At 41.2% G+C, this 19,390-nt stretch overlaps 1 protein-coding gene across 1 annotated transcript in view; it reads right to left on the reverse strand.

Annotated features, from left to right (window-relative positions):
* Positions 1 to 19,390, reverse strand: part of helz (helicase with zinc finger) — a 63,257-nt gene that overhangs the window by 13,696 nt on the left and 30,171 nt on the right. Inside the window, exons 17-24 of the mRNA XM_033623549.2 lie at positions 17,286 to 17,387; positions 15,522 to 15,700; positions 10,324 to 10,442; positions 8,076 to 8,221; positions 7,141 to 7,288; positions 4,901 to 5,084; positions 3,435 to 3,663; positions 1,272 to 1,560 (exon numbers count right to left, since the gene is read on the reverse strand). Coding sequence (XP_033479440.2) covers positions 1,272 to 1,560; positions 3,435 to 3,663; positions 4,901 to 5,084; positions 7,141 to 7,288; positions 8,076 to 8,221; positions 10,324 to 10,442; positions 15,522 to 15,700; positions 17,286 to 17,387 — 1,396 coding nt within the window. The remainder of the gene's footprint in view (positions 1 to 1,271; positions 1,561 to 3,434; positions 3,664 to 4,900; positions 5,085 to 7,140; positions 7,289 to 8,075; positions 8,222 to 10,323; positions 10,443 to 15,521; positions 15,701 to 17,285; positions 17,388 to 19,390) is intronic.

Consider the following 19,390-nt stretch of genomic DNA (forward strand, 5'->3'; position numbering starts at 1 on the left):
ACAGTCTGCCTTGGACATGATGTTTTGATTGTTTATCACATTTAACCAAAGTGGATTTAATTAAGATGTTTTGCACAATGATCAACCGTCTCGAGAAACTGATTTATTAACCATTTATTTTGTGCTCACAGTTGTGCTTTAAAACGCTACAATAACATGGACAACCGAGTCTGATCATTACTGAATCGTAAAATATTCACAAGGTGGGGTATTAGTGTGATTGGCGGCAGATGTGAAAAAGCTGCACTGAAGAAACCAGATTCAACACGACAACACAGATTTTATTAGAAACTAATTTATCTATTTTTAAATGACATTTCTATGGATTATTTTGGGCTGCACACCACAGTGTCCGCCATGTACAGAAGTACCAAGAATGGCCTGACCTTTAAATTAGCAACCTGCTGTATATGCTTAAGGAAGCAATATATTACATACTGCACACTGATAGCTCCATGTCTGTGTGTGCTGTGTTGTTGTGAGCTACATGGTACGGCTGTGGAGAGGGAGAAAACTGTGCATGTGTCTCTAAAGCCGGTTGATGCTGTGGAGCTGCGGCTCATTAGGCCCAGTGGGTGATGGCAGCAGGTTGGCAGCTGTGGTGATTTCGTTAACCTTTACCTCAGGGCAGGCAGGGAGGACAGACAGCCACACAAAGACATTTCAGCCCGAGCCGAACAATCAAACAACGCATCCTTCCGCCAATCCTGCGGTGCTAATTTTACATCCGTGTTGTTTTTCTGTGGCCAAAACGAACGCCCATAAAGAAATTTCCTGGGGTAAAAAATAAACGGAGTCATTTTAATAGATTTGTGCTCTGTGCCCGCATGTGCAAAGCTTCGTGTAATTTTTTTCTCTCTAAAAGCAGGAAGCACTCAATTCATTCTGGGTAATGTGTTTACTATTTCCACAAAGCAGCAAGTGGTCACCTGACACATTACATTAACATAGAAAACCCTATATTTGAGCTTTTCAAAACATCCTCTGCCTCGCCCGTTTTTGTTTTATTTCTGCCTCCCTACTCTGATTTCCTATTTCCCTCCCTACATTTGCAAACTCTATATTTTTATTTTCAGTATTCACTCAAGCAAAACAGCAGATTCAAATCCAGTAAAGTCAATGTTTGAAAAAATCAATTTATATCAACCTTTCTTGCATCTTTTTTTAATTTCTACAGTTTGGTGTCAGGATTTTGAACGCCCATATTGAAAGAAGAGGTGGATGGATACAGTTAACCCTTACAGTGTCCTCCCTCATCAGAAACACCTCACCTTGGGGGGCGACTGCTGCTGCTGTTGCTGCTGCTGTGGACCCTGCTTGTTGGAGGCTGGCTGCGCATGCTGAGGATGTGGATGATGGTGGGGATGGAGGGCCTGCGAAGACGAGTGGTGCCCTTGCATGGGCCTGAGGGCACGGGGGATAAACTCTGGAGCCAACGGGTTGAGGACATAGGTCTTCTTGAGCTCCAGGGCCTCCAGCTGAGACTTGATCTGCTCAAAGGTGATGCCGTGTAGGCTCGAGTTTTCGTGGCAGATGGAGATAAAGTGCTCCCAGAATTTTCTGGAAAGGGGCAAAAACGAGGAAACAACAGATGGAGACACGTTTAATTTCTATTCTCCTTTATCTCTCCTTGTTTGGATTGAGTGTTTTATGGATCATTGTGTTGATTTTTTCCTGCTGGCAGTGCAACAAATTACTCCTTGGGGGCTGAATAGAAAAAAATCAAGTCCATTACAAACAAATGTAGAAAAAGCGTGTGAAAACAATAATCACACAGTGTACTGTTTACGAATTAGCTGTCAGCTTTGACGAATACAATCATGGGAACAACCAAATAATTCTCACAGACACTAGATATGTGAAAATGTAAATAAATGGCCTCATGTTAAAAGGAATAATTTACTTTCTTCTTCAACCTTACACTGTTTCGGCCCTCATACACCCACAATATTAGTGTGCTAACATTTGAAGCGCACTAATCCTGATCATTGGCATGATAAAAGATAGCATGCTGTATTCTTTTCAGTTGTATCGCTATGTCCTAACTTAATCAAACAGGAGCACCAGCAACTAAAATGTCTGACCGCATTGTTTTTTTACTGGAATGTCCTAAAAGGCAGCGAGTGATGCAGCACAATGTTGCGCACTGTTTAGAAACGCACTTTTGTGGGGCGCCCCGTTTCTATTTTATTCCTGCCACTCACGTTAAAAGCGCCACAATGGATGAGGAATGGCTAATTCATGAAGTTAAAAGGCAGAGTTATCTGCAAGATTTCCTCCTTATTTCACTACAAAAACTTCACAATAACAACATATTCGCTGTTGGCTATAATGTATGTTACTGTATGTCATCTCCAGTTGATATCACAATGTAAAATGTGTGATTTCTGTTTGGAAAGTACAAACTGCAACGCAGCTGATAGGTAAGAGGTTTGTTTACATGATGTAACAGAGTTCCATATTTAACAGACTTTGTGTGGACAGAGAGCGTCCAGTGTAACTCTATGTGGCGCGATAGTTGGGTGCTCGCTTGCTGTTGGGACACGGTACAAATCATTAACTTGTGGGAGTAACAGGCCTTTTGTATAAACAGTAAACAATCCTGGGTATTTGCTGTTTCAACATGGTGATCAATACTAACTGCAACTAAACACATAACCAAAAAAATAAATAAACCTAAGCTACTTTGTACTGACTGACCAGGATCTTTCACTCCCAGGAGGAGGCTCAGTGTTGTTCAAACAATGCATACATTCTGGACACATCAATTTACTCACTCTATCTTTGCAGTATTGCATTTGTAACAACCACAACAGAAAAAAAGACCTGACATGTTATGACAACTAATGGAGGCGAAACCGACAGTTGCTATGGAGATAGGAGGTGGGCAATGGGGGTCTAAGAGCGAAGGAGTTAAAGAGATTTAAATAGAGATGGGGGGTGGCAGCCAATGTCATTTCCCTTCATAGCTGTTGTAAATAAAGCCATGTTGACAACCTAAAGCTTAGTAAATACAGAAAAATATACAGCCGTCCAATCGAAACAAACGGGTCAAAACTACAACTAGTGATTTGATAGAATCTCTTGGGTATATGATGTCCACGGCATGTCATGTGACTCACACAAATGTATCAGTAGGACTAGTAGGAAAAGCACAGGTTAAAATAATCAAATGAACAATGACTGAATTCCATTTAGTTACTTTGATTTCAGGTTCCAGGTTTTGTGCGTGCAGGCTCACTGTCACTCACGGTGGGAGATTTGAATAGAACAGAGCCACTGCTGGTGTTATTAGTTATACCTGTACTTTTCCTATTATGACAGGTCAAAATGTCTGCCATGAAAAAGGGAACCTTGCTCTAAAGATATCTACTGTAGTGTTCAAGCAAAATTACACATTACAAAGGCCATGAGTCAAAGGAGTCCTTATTTACCTGCAGCGCCCAACAGAGCACAGTGCTATGGGGTCTCCCACAACTGCAACCAGGGACTGGGCTCTGGTGATGGCCGTGTTGAGTAGCTTGTAGTTAGAGAGGAATCCATAGTCGAGGTCCTCTGTTGAGTCCTCAACGAGCTGCTCCTTACGCTTGATGGCCGTCTGCTTGTGTTTACAGGTATGCCGCGTCCGCACCGTGCTGAGGAACAGCACCCGGAACTGTTTACCTGAAAAAAAAAAAAAAAAAATATATATATATATATATATATATATATATATATATATATATATATATATATATATATATTTACTATTAAGTTTCTAAGTAGTCTGAGGAGTGCTATTGAGGCAAAACATATTTAAAAAAAGACCATCTTATAAATGTTCTATTTCACTTTTCTATTTCACTAATTAGGAAACTCAGGAGAGATGGAAGCTAGCTCATGGCTGACACATTTTGAAGCACATCATACCCTTACTGAAAAATAAGCAATAAAAATGCAATTAATGAAAACTGTTGGACGAACTTAATTTCTTCATCAGCTTCCGTGACATTTGATATCAGTAAAAACTGAAACCATCTGCATGCTGATTTCTTGTGTTGTGCTGCCTCAAGTTTTGTTACAAATAAAGGAGACAATTCATTATATCTGTATAAATAGAACAAATTAGGTCTAGGACTAACTAAACGTTTTAATGACTGAAGAGGCTGCAGACAAAAGACAAACTAAAATTATCCACATATGTGTTAAATTCAAATTTTAAGCACTAAGAGTGCAGTTTTCCTCTATGTGTGTGTGTGTGTGTGTGTGTGTGTGTGTCTACATGTTTCATGTGTGATTAATGAGGAACTTAATGACCTGTGGAAAGCAGCTGGATGCAATACAAGTGGGAACTGAAGCAGACGAGGGATTGAGGGAAGAAACTCTAACACATATTCCCCCTGTACTGGGACTGGATGATAAGAGGGGCAATATGATAACTGCAGTGGAAGATAGTAGGGATGTGTCTTCAGGGTAATGTAGCTCTCATTTTAAGCATCATTTTGACTCAAGATCGACGCTAATATCATCTCTCACACACAGAAATGTGTGATACAAGTGTCATGGACAAATATTAATGAGGCAATTGGGGATTAAGATTTTTGGATTTGTTCACCAATGACAACTGTGTTTTTGATTTGCCTGACTGTAGTTGCGGTCTCCCAGTTTTCAGTTTCCTGTTCTTTGAATAATTATGATATACCATCAAATTAACTGATAAAAATATTACAGCATTAAATGATCTGTTTTGTTAACTGTGCATGCAGAACAACAAGGCAATTTAAAACTGTAATTATTCCCAAATTGGTATATTAATGTAGCAATAGATCCAGTGTTTGAGCCAGTAAATACACAAATGTTGACATTATATTCTTACGATTGACACAAAGCACACACATGTTGGTTTATACTTCTTACTCACCTTGGACATTGAGCACTCTTTCCACGCTGACTTCGTGCATCCTCTTCTTCCGGAGCTCAGCACGAATGCGGAACACCTGGTCGGCGTATGGTGACACAACTCCAATGCTGCCGTCGTCCAGCTTGCCCCACGCCACTGGCCACTTCTTGCGCAACTCCTCCACCCGCTCCACGATCTCAAATACCTGAGGGATGGAGAGGCAACGTGAGAGAAAGAGGTGACAATAAGGCTCCATGCTCTCTTCATTCCCTGATCCCTGCACACAAAAAGAACTGTGGGGAGTCACAGACTAAGAGATATTTTCCACCCAGGTAAAAAGCAACAGTGGGGGACAGCATGTTTGAAGAACTAAAGAGGCTTTATGTGCTGCGTGACACTGGGGCATCTAAACATAGAGAGCAGGAAGCTATGGCTTAATGGAAATGGATGTGCTGTAAGACCTCTGAGAAAAACAGGTTTGGAGTGTTCCAGAAAGTGAAGTATCAATATATAACAATGCATTGTGAAATGAAAGATATAATTTTGATCACTTAATTTTGAACATCATAAGCTGATTTGATTGTATGTCCAATACAATGTATTGAGTGTTAGCAAAGTATTAAAATTTGCTTAGTTATTAAGTCAAGAGTTGGTATTTTGAATCCTTATTGTTCTTTTGTCATATGAGCAGTTTTCCCAGCCCTGTTCAGAGCTTTGGCACACTGCCAGAGGCTTTGAACTGTCATGGAAATATTGTCTTCCACTTGAAGCTAAGCCCATCAAAGACGCTTGCACAAGACTAATAAACGGACACACTTTTTTTTTCAATGCACTGTGATTTTGCAAGATTATGATAATGTTGTAATGGTTTGACATGGGTGCTATATCAAAGGGACGGGAGGTAATTCATTTGGCGTCGCTGACAGTTTGGGAGCAATCAAGAGGCAGCCGTGGTTTAATTGGCTGGAACGTGTCAGCAGCAGAGTCAGGGGTCAGACACAGCCAATGACCACAAACAAAGTGGGTCTACAGAAGAACCAATCAGAGGCTGGGACTGTCAGTGAATCATGCATCATGGGAATCAAATGTAGCTCCTAATTACGTTTATGGCTTTCATCTTTAATTATGATTAAAAGACAGTGGATGTGAGGAGGCGAAATAAACAGTGCTGCTCAGCTTTGGAAAATCATTCAGCTTTTGACTTCAGTTAACTAATCGGAATCAAATTCCATTTCATTATAATCAATTCCCTTCATTATTTACATCACACTGGGGTTGACAGCCTAAAACCCATGCATGATTTGAAAGCTAACATGCTGAATCAAATAATCTATTTCACACATTTATCAGGCTGATTAGCTGAGGCCCAAATATTCTTCATTTAAATTATTATTCAGGTTACCTGTGTTTTTCAAAGGTCAGCAGTGTTGATACTAATTGTGTTATTGAGCACACAGTTGCAGCAGTGAGGGTGCAAATTGGATCTGTATTTTTTAGACTGTGCAATCACAGTGTTAGATCACTGGTTCTGGCACTATCACAGCTCAGCAGTCACTCTGTCAGAGAGATGCAGCTGCAGTATATCATGCACATACAATATACGAGCACAGAAGCGGAAGCAATGCCGACTGACAACAATGCTGCCTGAAGATGTCAGCGTGTTCTCAGGTGGATAAAAATGACAACAATTAGATATCAACTTCTCATTGCATGAGAAACAGGAGGTGTAACTAGCACACATTGAAGCCCCATAGGCTGTCTGATGATGAATTAATCACATCATCAGCCAAGTGTTTGTTTTAATATTTCATAATCAGAATTTGAGCATTTTCATAATGTTAATTTCCCTCACCGTCCATACAGTGAAGCCTTATTTCAGATCAGATACAGCACAGGTGTCACCATCAATTAACTAAACTAAATTGGGTCAATATGACAGCCATACCCATCCCAGAGGAAGGAGGTAAACATATTTAGAAAGTAGTGCCCACCGCTGACTGACTGGCAGTTTCATGAAATTCAGAAATACATCAGCTCCATGACATAGGACTGGAAAATGCTGTATTAAAGCATCAGGTGCTAAACTAATATATTGGTGTTATCAGATACTGGTGTTAAATGTTGTTTTTAAATGTATGATGCTTGTTTGCATGTGAATTTTCTATTCACTTATTCATTTCAAAATCTACAAGATCATAATTTATATGCGAACACCGTGGGGCATGACACAGCAGAACGGCTACCAATTAAAACTTCCATACCTCTGCGTTGTTGTAGTAGGCAGTGCTATTCTTCTCCTGGACATCCTCTCCTCTGGCTGTGAAAAAGGTCAGAGGGTAGAAGTCCTTATGGGAGGGCTGCTTCCCACTTGCCATCAACTTCCCATCATAAAACAACTCTGACGTGTAGCTGCAGGAAAACAAAGACGGGGTAAGAGGGAGGAAAAGGAAAGCAAAAAGAGGGAGCTATGAGAATGGAGTATGTGTGTTGTATGTCAGAATTCACTCATAATTTAAGTCACATAACACTGATAAAGTTGGTTGTGCAGTTCTATATCCTACACATTATTTCATACACATTTCCCTGGAGTACAACCTGGGATATTTGGGATTTGGGGAAAGTTTGGAATCTTGAACAAAATTTGAAGTCAAAGTCTGAAATGCATTTTCCACAAAGCATGAGTTTGTAATGACAGACGTATCAAAAGTTCTGAAGGTTTGAGGAGATAATGTGCCATCCTGTGAATACATATGAATGCTAAATGCCAGAATGATTAAAGATACACTGAGTATGTTACCAGCATACCAGCGTACCCCCAACTTGAACTGAAAAGGTTAAAAAAAAGTGCACCATGTAGAAAAGTACATACCGTTAACCCCACAAGTATCAAGATGGAGGGGAAATATTATTGTGACTCTATAAACCTTCCTTTGTGTCTTGTGTCCGAGTTTCAAGTTCATTTTTAATCTTCTCACCAGTACCCATGCAGCCCCTGATGATGTTTTGTCATAGAGCTAATATCAACCCAAACATTTTCGTAATGTCTCCACTTCAATATCTGGACAAGTCTGTCAACTCTTCACCTCCGTTTTCCCCTTTCCTCCTGACCCATTCCTCCCACCCCCTCTTCACTTGAGTATCTCAGCCTCTCCTCCCACGGTTTTGACACAAGGCAGTGTTGAGGGCTCACACCTACTTGATGATAGCTTCATGAGAGCGGTAGTTCTCGCACAGGAGGATGCGACAAGGGTATTCAGGGGGGTAGTGCTCATACAGCCGGTCCAGCAGTGACACATGCAGGTTACGCTCCCGCGCAAACTCGCTGTACACGAACGGACTCAGCTGCAAATCGAGAGACACAAAGTGGAGAGAAGAGAGGCGGGGAGGGAGAGAGAGAGAGATGGAGAGCAAAGTTAGTTTCAAAGCATGACAAAGGTAGTTTACCGTTCTCTCACATCATTAGTTTTCCTTTCTATTCAACTATGAGTTTCAGTTTGGTCTGCTGAAACAATGCAAAGCAGTGTCAAACATGTGGCACGGATGGTTTAGGCACAAATGAAGGGCAATTTTTTTCATTTTACAACAAAGTCTTCATCCGGTGATTTCCTGGATTACTTTTATCACTTCTGGTTGAAGTTATCATAATAACACAGATTCACATGTAGCTTGACATGAGTCACTTTTCCTCCATGGCATATAAAGCAGCTTGGCAAGTCATATCAACAAGAATATCATGTCTTTGCAATCTCATGTGTGCTTTGAAATTTATTTGAACAGAATTTCCCTGGCATGTGAGCTGCACTGGCAGGATGGACTACAGAAAGCACACCCTTTTTTACTTTTTATACAGCAGTCTAATTTGCCTAATCTTTACACTTCTGCAGATGAGGTGGAAAGCTATCAGGAATCCACAAAAGGGACTTTAAGAGTTTAGCGTCTGAGTTTGATTTCCCTGGGCACCATCATTCCTGGAACTATTTTTTCAAGAGGGGTTAATAGTTAGGTGGGATACTCCAAGTGTTATGAAATTTAAATTTCATAAACTACTTGGAGAACTATTTTTGTTTTGAGGAACTTCAAATGAGCGAGTTGTTTTTTCCCCATTGTGACTCGCAAGCCCTTCCATCTGGTGTGTATGCCATTAAGCAAACACAACTTGAGTCGCGCTGATTATAGTGGAATTTACTCGCAGTGATTTCACAGCAGTTTGAGAACATGCCAAATTCAATTTTGCTTGGAGTATATATGCAGTAGCCAGTCTTAGTTACAGATCTGCTCCAATATGGCAGTGCTTGCAAGCCAAGGCAGAAGAGCATTTGATTGTTTGATACCAAACCACAGGTGGCATTTGAGTCCTTATTTCTTGCAAGCAATACATCAAATAGGTGAATAAATCAAGCACTCCCCCAATACCTGAAACAGTCAACTTCAATGTGTATTTCCCTCTGATCTGACAGCAGTGACCAAGATTTGTGGCCATTATCCCAATGTGCTTGGATTCAAATGAGGTTACACATTCGGAAAATTGCACACACAAACACCCACAGACTCATTTTTCTCTTCTCGTTTGACCACTGCCGTGTACAAGACAGCAATATCCTTAGTTTGAATCTTTATTTAAGCCTGAAAGAGAGCGAGGGTCGGCTAGCTTAAATGAGGCCCCACACAGTCAATAAGAAAGCAAATAATCAATACAGGCCTTGGCCTTCATTGACTATTCCGCCTGCTTTCACCTGCTGAATAATGGAGATAAACTGTTATAGCGAGAGCAGACAGGAGAGAGTGAGGAGATGGAGAAATTTATACATCCTTCCTTTGAGTACCTTCCTACCTTGGACTTAGTGAGCTATCATACAGGATAAAGGATATAGAAGGTGAAATGCGTGAGACAAAGTGATTGATAAAGAGACAGATGGATACACAGGTGGACATTGTCTTTTAAATGCGTTTTTCTTTGCTCCAAGAAATAGCAGAGAGAGAGCGATCAAGTAATTATAGCAGCGACTGCATGGTAGAGTCCTGCCTCGTCTTCATCCACTGCCTACTAGTAATCCTGTGCCACTGTCTAAAACCAGGAGGAAGGAAATAAGGTTTTAATTCCTTGTGTTGGCTTAGAAAGCTCGGCTGATGTGAGTGTTATCTGTGGCTGAAGTGGTCTCCAGAACCACAGCTCTACAGTGGCTGCTGTCTGCTCTTTTGTATTTGGAGTAGGAGAGTGGAGTCTAATCCACAGCAAAGTGCAAATGGAGTTATTAGGCAGATTGTAGCTCTTCTTCTGTATTGCGTCCCTCCTCTCAGGGTATTTTTTGGTTTATTTGAGGGTATAAACAAAGGTCTTCATTTTTCTGAGGGAATGAACCCTGGACCTTTTTATTCTGACAATTAGTACATGAAGAAAGAAATGCTGCATTGTTTGCCTCACTGGAGAAACTGTTTGCACCTACCTGCATATGGTCTCCAGCCAGCACGATGCGGGTGGTCTTGCTAGCTAGAGCAAAAGGCATGATGGTTTCACACTCCATGGCCTGGGCCGCTTCATCCAACAGGATATGAGTGAAGAACCCTGTTGAAACAGATAGCACACCAACACATATGTTCAGCATACTACACAGTTGTACTGCCCTGAAAAAGCACGCTCAAGTATCCTGTTGACAACAAAAATAGTAACGCTTTTTGCTTTTCATCAGAGTTTACTGAAGAATTGAATAAAAAATAACAGGAGACTTTAGCCGTGGATCAGCCCGTTGCTTTTTAACGTGGCTTCAAGACAAGCATCATCAGTTTCAGACGCACCTTCAAGAAGGTCGCCCTGATGTAATGGAAATGCAAATCCCTGCTTTGCTGGGCTGATGGCCCAAACCAAACCAAGCCAAGCCAAGCCAAGCCAAGCCAAGCCAAGCCAGCCCATGACTGTCAAAAAGAGGTATATGATGTCACAGTGATGTTGGTCTTTGACCTTTTGGATATAAAACGTCATCACTACAAAAAAGCTACTAATTTCAAGAATGGCTGGCAACTGTATTGGCACCGGACAAGCTTCTTGCCCACAATGTTCCTGAAATGTCTCTCTCTGCCGCTGGTCTTGTCCCACCTTCTTCTTCTGTAGTTTTATGCTGGGCAGAAATATTCCTGAATGTACTGCATGTGTGAATAACGAAAATCACTTGTGGTGCCTGAAAGGTTATCCCAGCAATTCACCCAGAACTATACATTAGCCATTTATTATGCACCTACATTGTAAGTACGTGCACGTCACTTCACCAAGGTGTTTTTATAGTTGGGGACTACAGGGCCTCCCATCTGTTCAAACTATGCCTTCTCAGCAGCAGTAGTGTTTCAATGTTCTGTCAGGGAAATGCTGGGGAGCATTTTGGATTCAAAACCACAGGACAAAGAACCAAACAGAAGACGGGTCACCTGTAATCTGTGCCATTCAGTGCTGAAATACTGCAGGAGCAAAGACCTCAGAAATCATTTGAAAGATACTGCTTAGACGCTGCTTGTGTCGTGCACATTATGGACATGAATTAGGAAGAAATACTTTGGAAATAATTTGGAGTAGAATGTAAGTGTCAAAATAAATCGATATCAAATCAAAGCCCAATGAATCTAGTTGAATCAGATGATTCGTACCGATACCCAGACCTCGTCATGTCAATATATTTCTACCATTATTACACAGGCACATTAATGAACAATAATTTTGTTCAGCAGGAACATTAAAACCTTGTAACTGTGCCATCCTCTCCGTCGCTTTTTCTTCTCCTTCTTTTAACCAGTGCTGCAAACCAAAGGCAGGGTTTTATGGACATTTTGAAAGGGACTGAACAGTAGCCTAACCCTGATTTAAAAAGCTCAAACGGTGCTCGGCAGTATGAGAGGAGGGGATGAAACGGCATGGCAAATGAGTGCTGGAGCAGGGAGTGGGAAAGTGGGAGGCTGAATAACAACCAGCACACAGCCTCTGAAGCCCGAGCACCATTTCCACAGGAAAGTATATGCAGATATGAAATGTGACGGTTGAAAAACAACAAAAACTCGGGGACTGTCAAAAAGTAAACAAACAACAGAAACATGGGCTGGAGAGAAAAGAGGCGGAGCGGTAGATTTGAGGCAACAATCACGTATCTGCCTTTGAACAAATGCCTGCAAAACGTATTGATTTTTTTCTTCCTCAAACTATAAAGCCTCAAACCAGTGCTGTCTCTGAACTGTGTGTACACCTTATTGAAGGATGTGCCGGCACTGTTCCCCCACTGTGGTGCTGATAAAAAGGCATACACTTTTTTAATGACGATGGTTTCTATGATGGACCATGTTTTTGCGTACATATTTGCAGAACGTCTATAATTGGGTTTATCTATTAAAGCTTATGAAGTGAGACATTCAGAGCTGTAAAACGATGTATCAAATGCACAGGTCAAGAAAAACTGTCACTGGAAAATCATGTATTTTTAACAGACTAAAAATATGAAATAAGGCATTGTTAGAATTACATAACAGAAAAGAAAGGAATCTAACAGTATGATTTGTTAGATGGTAACGACAGATTCTTAGATGCCAGAAAGGTCATACTTCCTTCAAAGGCAGGGTGTAATATGCATAAAATTATGCACATGAGCAAATCTCTGGATAATAGACATATACTTAAAATCATGTGCTTGAGTAATCTCTGAATAGTTTATGTGCAGGATGAATGAACATCCAAGCAGCACAGTTTTCACTGCATTGAGAGCGATGAAATGTTAGCTGGAACATTCATTTGTTTTTCACCACTCCCTGGAATATTACTTGCTCAACAATGCAGCCAAAGAGATGTGAAATTGTGCAGATGTGCTACCCTTATATCACAATGGTAAATTATTGAGGCCGGGCACTTTTGTTGACCCCTGTCTATAAATTGTAGTCACCAGGAGCCCTACTGCATCCTGCCTACTTGCTCTTTGACTTCGATCGACATGAATATGTAACGACCAAATAACGCTCACAAATGATGTACATGGATCATTACAAATGGAAATGTTTCCCCAGGCAGGGAAGTCGAGATAAAGCGCGGGCGGGGGGCAAGACAGAGGCAGAGACAGTCTTTATGAGTGCAGAGGAGACAGAGAGGCAGACACGAAGGAACATGGTGCTTAATGGTTCACCTGGGACATAGCTGCCCGCCTTGGGGAATCTAAACCAGAGGTCTAAATTACATTTCTGCAGCCGCTATCTGTCATTGGTCTAATAATGGAGTTGGAATTTGGAAACAACGGTGGTTAAAGAAAGAAGGAGGTGGGGGGATAATAAGCAGAGGTGAAAGAGATCAGAGGCACGGTGTTGCAGAAGTGATTTGGGGGACAGCTAACTGTTTAATAATAAATGGCAGCTCCTTCACCTCACACACCCTGTCTCTCACATTCTCCCTTTGACAGTCACTTTCCACCCTTTTCACACTGTAAAAGTGACTTGGAAAATCTGTAATCTGTGAGTGTGAAAGGGTCTCTGCAGGTAACTCTAAATCATAACACAAGCTTTTTAAGAAAGTGTTGTCAAATTCTGTAACAGCTTGAGCACGGTTGGGGAAAAATGATTTTGTGAGAATCTGACATTGGTCTTGGATGTGTTCTGGTGCCTGCAACACAATGTGAAAAATGTGTAATTTCTGCTAACAACATTCCCTTATTGACCACAGTATTCACTGTGGTCTTCAACCTTTATCACCGGGCTGCAAGATCCAGTAGCTTCCAGACAGATCAATATTCACCTGAGCCCGACCACACATCTGCTAACAAAGGAAATACAGCATTATCTTCAGCAGTGCACATGTCTCTCCTATACCTTTAAATAAGCTAATTTTGAGTTATTTTCTAGAGTAGTTTATTTTACACATTTAATTACCTTCTGCTAAAGAAATAATAGTTGATAGACGAATACATACAGCTACAATGTATGTCTCCTCAACAGGCTGAAGCTGACATGAATATAGAGTCTGAGTCTCCTGTGCTTTCAAATGTAAGGCTGGATTCAACTTTTTAAACTTATGACTACCTGACCATCCAATGTGGCGGGCTGATATGGCCAGGGTTTCCCACACATTCATTCATTTGTGGTGGCCCGCCACAATATCAGCATTTGTCGCCACGTATTGATTTTCTATTTTCTGGACTGCTCATTGGGAGCACTGCTGGAATATATACCATTCAGTTATTACGTAAACCACACTCTGGGAGCACGGAGAGTACTCTGGGCAGAGACGGAGCAGCAGAACGCCAGGCACAAAGAAAGTGAAACTTGACCATTCATTAATTCATACAGAAACAGAACACTGTATTTCTTAGTACAACAGCCACAAACTGATCAACCAATCAGTTTTTTACCCCGTGACTCAAAATCAGACGTCTGAGGCATCTTTGGGTTATCCACTTAACTTGAATGTGCAGGAGGACACCCACCCATCTGCATACATGAGCAGGCAATAACATTTGTGAGTCTCGCTCCTGAAAATGAAATTAGTCTTTCTGCAAAACCCATACACAGGCACACCAAACCATGCACATTTCCACATGCCACATCTCATGTCTAATCCATACAGAGAGAGGAAAATCAACAAACCAGACAGACATATAATATATTTTTTTTGAGGCATCTGTGTGTTTGGGGTGGGAGATTTGTTATTGCTACTTAGTGGACTCGCTGGCTCCCAATTGCCTCGTTTCCTGGCGATTTTCATCACCGTCGAGCACCAGGAGAGCTGGAGAGATGAAACGTAGGGTGGAGGGCTAATGATGTAAAGTACATTAGAAACAGGCAGATGGTGTTCCCAAGCAACAGAAAAAGGCCCCCTCTGCTGACACATTAGAGCCGGTTATTAGCTTGCAATGACAAACTGGTTTGTTTTCCACGTCTTTTACACAACTTAAATGAGTTCCAGCCCTCTCTAAATGGTGGGCTCCTGCCAACACCAGATATGAGAGGCACTAGGGATGACCAAAGAACAGGAGACGAAGTGCACTGAGCTGTTTCTGCCTATAGTTATTATCTGCTGAAACCATGTGTTTACATTTACATATTTATATGGAGAAAAAAATCATATTTGTATAAGTTTATTTTCCAGTGCAACATCATAGACCTCTAATAAATATTACCTTCCTTAATTTGTTCAACTTTTGTTTAGAGTACCATTTTCTCTGCTTATGTGTTGTATCATAATGAAGGTGTTTGTAATATTTCATCAACCACATTTACATGTCCACAGATGTAAAAAGATGAGATTGTTAATGCACCTCTTTTTGACACTGTACTATGAGGGACAGACTGTACCATGAGGGCTTTCGATTATTTCTGGGGACTTGACTGGCCCTGTTAGCCTGTGTTCATTTTTCATGTTCTCTGAATAATGCAAATGTTTTTTTTTTTTCTTAGTTATCCTGATCGCTTCATGCAATCTGGATGAGAAGGACTGCTACCATGGCAGATATTTGCAGAACCATATGATGTTTATTCCATCTGCACCTGGTAAACCCTGCCATGCATAAGCCACTCTCAAGAGCTGGCAAAGAAAATAAAGGCTGCTGAGGGCAATGGCTGTCCACCACAACCATCACTAGGCAGCCTTACTATACTTACGATGACTACATAATCTTATGCTATGACTCACCAGGCTCCAAGTCAAGCTGGCAGAGGTATTGGGAGGTGCTGAGGGTGACCACCACCACGCGGTGCCTGAGGATGTCCTCCCTTGTGGGCATCTGGAAAGTGATGTGTGTGCTGGAGATGAGACAGTACTGCTGGACCACTGGGTGAACGGTCTTTACCCAGCGGTTCCTGAAGTATACCCTGGAGAGAGAGAGAGAGACGAAAGGAGAAGTGTCAGAAGAGAGAGGTTTACTTCACGGGTCTTGTCTTTGCATCTTGTTTGGGTGTATATGCCTGCATTGATTCTCATTCATTATGAAATCAATTCAATCTGTATTGTGTGAAAGAGTCTTATCTGATGTGCTTACATCAGCATTTAATACCACAGCCAAAACAACTTTGTTGTGTTCAACACACGGAGAAGAAAACATCAAGAAGGACTCAGTGAGTGCCATAAAAAGTTTATAGTGAATTATTGTACAATTGTAAGGTGGATTATGGATGACTGCTCATGACAGGAAGGAAGGGAAGTCATTGCTTCCTTGCGATGTTGGTCAGTCCCTTTCCACACTAGAGTCCTAAATATTCATAGAGGGTCTTTATTCTTGACTTGGTCCACTCCCAATGGGGAGGCAACAGAGGAGGCTGCTACAGTGATTAAGGAGAAATTCACACTGGAATCCATTGAAATCAGACAGCCCACTCATGTGAAACAAGTCATTTGATTGCCCATATGGTCCCTAGGCTTAACAAACACACAGCTGTCACGTTAGAGCTCTGGCTGGTCAAGGCACACGTTGCTTCCCCGTCCTTTGTGACCTCTGGGGTCCTTGAAATGTGATTAAAAATCACTGATGCAGTGTGAGGAAGTTGTGTTTATCAGTAAGTGTGCGTTTGTTGCCTCCAGGTGGAGTTCTAAAAGCACAAGAGTTCTTGGGGTTGCATCTCTAAAGCCAGCCATTGTCCGCCTGTCAGTGCTGTGGGGCAAAAACAGGCCAGCCACTCAACAATCTCTGTATAATAAGGACATATTATTCTGACTGCAGGCTTTCCAATCAAGGTAATCCAGTTGATGTATAGATGAATGAGTGTCATACAGATTATCTCCCCCTAGGATGGTCTCAGCGGACAGACAAGCCACAGCCAATGAATATAAAAGGTGTAATTCAACTGAACTTTGTGCTAGCAATTAAAAGGGCAGGATATTGTTTTGCCATTCAAAGTATGAGCCAAATAGTGGTATTAAATATGTTCTATTTGGCTATACTAATTAACTCTGTAAAACTAACTTAACATACTAGAGAACTGACCAGATCAGCAGCTTTAAGTAGCTCACAGTTGACAAACTATGACTACTGAAATGATGTTTTTAACTCCAAAACAAAGGTGTGCTTTGGGGGGCTGTTTATCTAAAATACACAACAAGTGATGTGTATTTTAACCAGATGAGGCAAGAGTCTATTTTTTCTCAACTGGACGTAAGATGGCATCTTAAGACCATTTGAGTATAACCTATCAGAACATAGCTCATTGTAGGTCTGCAATGATATGATTGCAGCTACACCAAAGTGCCTCTCAAAATTGGAATGAACTGCAGCCTGTAGATGGGACATACAAATGAAAACAAATATACTGTTATACTGCATCTTAAAATATACCCCAATAAGCATAATGTTTCCTTCAGGGCACTATTGCATATTTTACCTACTGTGGACAGTACACATACATACACACTTAAAGCGTATTTTTGCCTTTAGCCCTTCTTTAAGTAAATGTGCAACCATACCTGAGAGGTCTGGCATGTGGATTGCCTGCTTCAACGTAAGGATGAAGGTAGTCCTTAATGTAAAGGTCGGCCGCACTGTTGGAATGGGTGCAGATCAGGACCCTGTAGAGACAAAAGACAAAACATCTCAGAAGCAAAGCATGACATAGTTTCTGTGATACTCGGTGACAGAGATTTAAAAACCAGAGCACAATAGGCCAAAACTATCTGCCTGATTTGATACCTCTAAATAAAAGTATGAACATTTTTGTTATTTACTGCCTTTATGGGCTGGTTCTGTTTCATTTGTATGAAAAGAATACAAAGGTTTTTTTCAAATGTTAAGCTGAACTTCAAAGGCAAAGCAGGTAAGAGATACGGTCCATTATCCCATCAATGAATTTTATGGTGCTGACAGCTTGACTCAAACATTAACCTCTCATCATACAGGTCAAAAGATATTTCCAAAAAATGTTCCACCTCTCAACATGCTATAAAATGTAAATATAAGCAAGTCTTCAATTGTAAGTTACTGATTTAAATGTTTGTGAACTATCAAAGACACAGATATGCAGAGACAGCTTTGAACATTGTACACTGAACACATACTGGGAAAACCTGTCTGCGATCTATGGACCTTTTCATTGCTTTTCTGTTGGTAGAGCAACAGCTTTGTTCCCTGTTTATTTCCTGTCAGCTACTGCATTAACAAACATCCCACGAGGAAATAAAAAAGATCTAATTTTGAATGTTTATGTTGTCGAGTTAGAAAAGGTCTGCACAACATCATCGTTTTAACAGTATGATGAGCAGGAAGCAGCAGTGCAGAGGGGTCACTTCCCCTTGTCTTGGCTTTTAAAGTATCTATAATTCATCCTAAAGATAGAATATTCAATGCATTCAGCGTGAAATGAAGAATGAATATTACATTGCTACACACTGCTTTTCATCTTGCATTACATATATACAGCCCCGTCTCACTTATTCAAACACCAAATGTTAGCTCCTGTTCAGGGGACACTGTCCGAGGTATTGCATTCATTTTTCATTAAGAGCAGGGAACCATTTGTATGCCTGTGCTATACCACTTTGCTCCTAACACAAGAAATTGCTGAATTTCCTGTGGGTGTCTGCACGCAGTGAGGGAGCGAACTAATGATGAAAAATGATAATAGAAGAAAATCTTGCAATGTTTCACTCTTACACAACACTGTGTGGCCCACTGAGGTGACATAACATGATTGATCAGATTATGGTTTGCATGAACATGCATCCCAAACTAACCATGTGCATTGACCACAAATGACATAAATTCATCCAAATGACCAGCACTCTTTGTCCTCGGGAGATGACATACACACGCTTCTAAGTACACACGCCCACACAGTGCAAACACACACACACACACACACACACACACACACACATACACCACACAGCTTGACACTTAAGTGTTTTCTTGAACTTTTAATGTCAAACCCAAGGCTGCCATTGCCCTGGAGCTAAAACTGAGGCCACTGCACAGCCCAGCACCCCCTGCCAACTCGATCACGCCCTCTGACTGACCTCCCTAGCCATCTGAAGCTGTTATGACTGATGCCAACACCTGCTCACATCTACATTCCCATTTCCTCGATCGAAACACTGCATCGATCACCAGCACCTATTATTTCACAGGGACAGTTAGCTGGCTACAAGTTCAAAGAGGGAGGATTGTGACATCAAGGTTGTTGTTAAATTTAAAGGGATAGTCCCAGTCTTTTGAAGTTGGGTTAAATGAGGTACTTATCCATATTGTGAGTATTACATACAGTAGATGTGCGTTATCACACCCCCATCTACTGTAGGTAATACACCGATTATGGATGAGTACCCCATGCAACTCCATCAAATAGTCCCTCCAGAATTTCACAGGCTATTTTTTTCGATCGTTGTGGCCTGAAATGCCCGATTTCATGGCAACTTTTCTAAAAAAAAAAAAAAAATTGCAATGCATGTCTTGATGTTTATAGTTTTTTGCAATGTTATTGCAGGGGCAAGTGAAAATTGCAAAAATAGTTGTGATGCTGTCTTAGTCTCGCCACCAGACAATCAGAGATCTCCGCCTTCTGATAGTCTGGGGACAC

This window comes from Epinephelus lanceolatus, chromosome 3 (genome assembly GCF_041903045.1).
Source record: "Epinephelus lanceolatus isolate andai-2023 chromosome 3, ASM4190304v1, whole genome shotgun sequence".
NCBI classification, from domain to species: Eukaryota; Metazoa; Chordata; class Actinopteri; order Perciformes; family Serranidae; genus Epinephelus; species Epinephelus lanceolatus.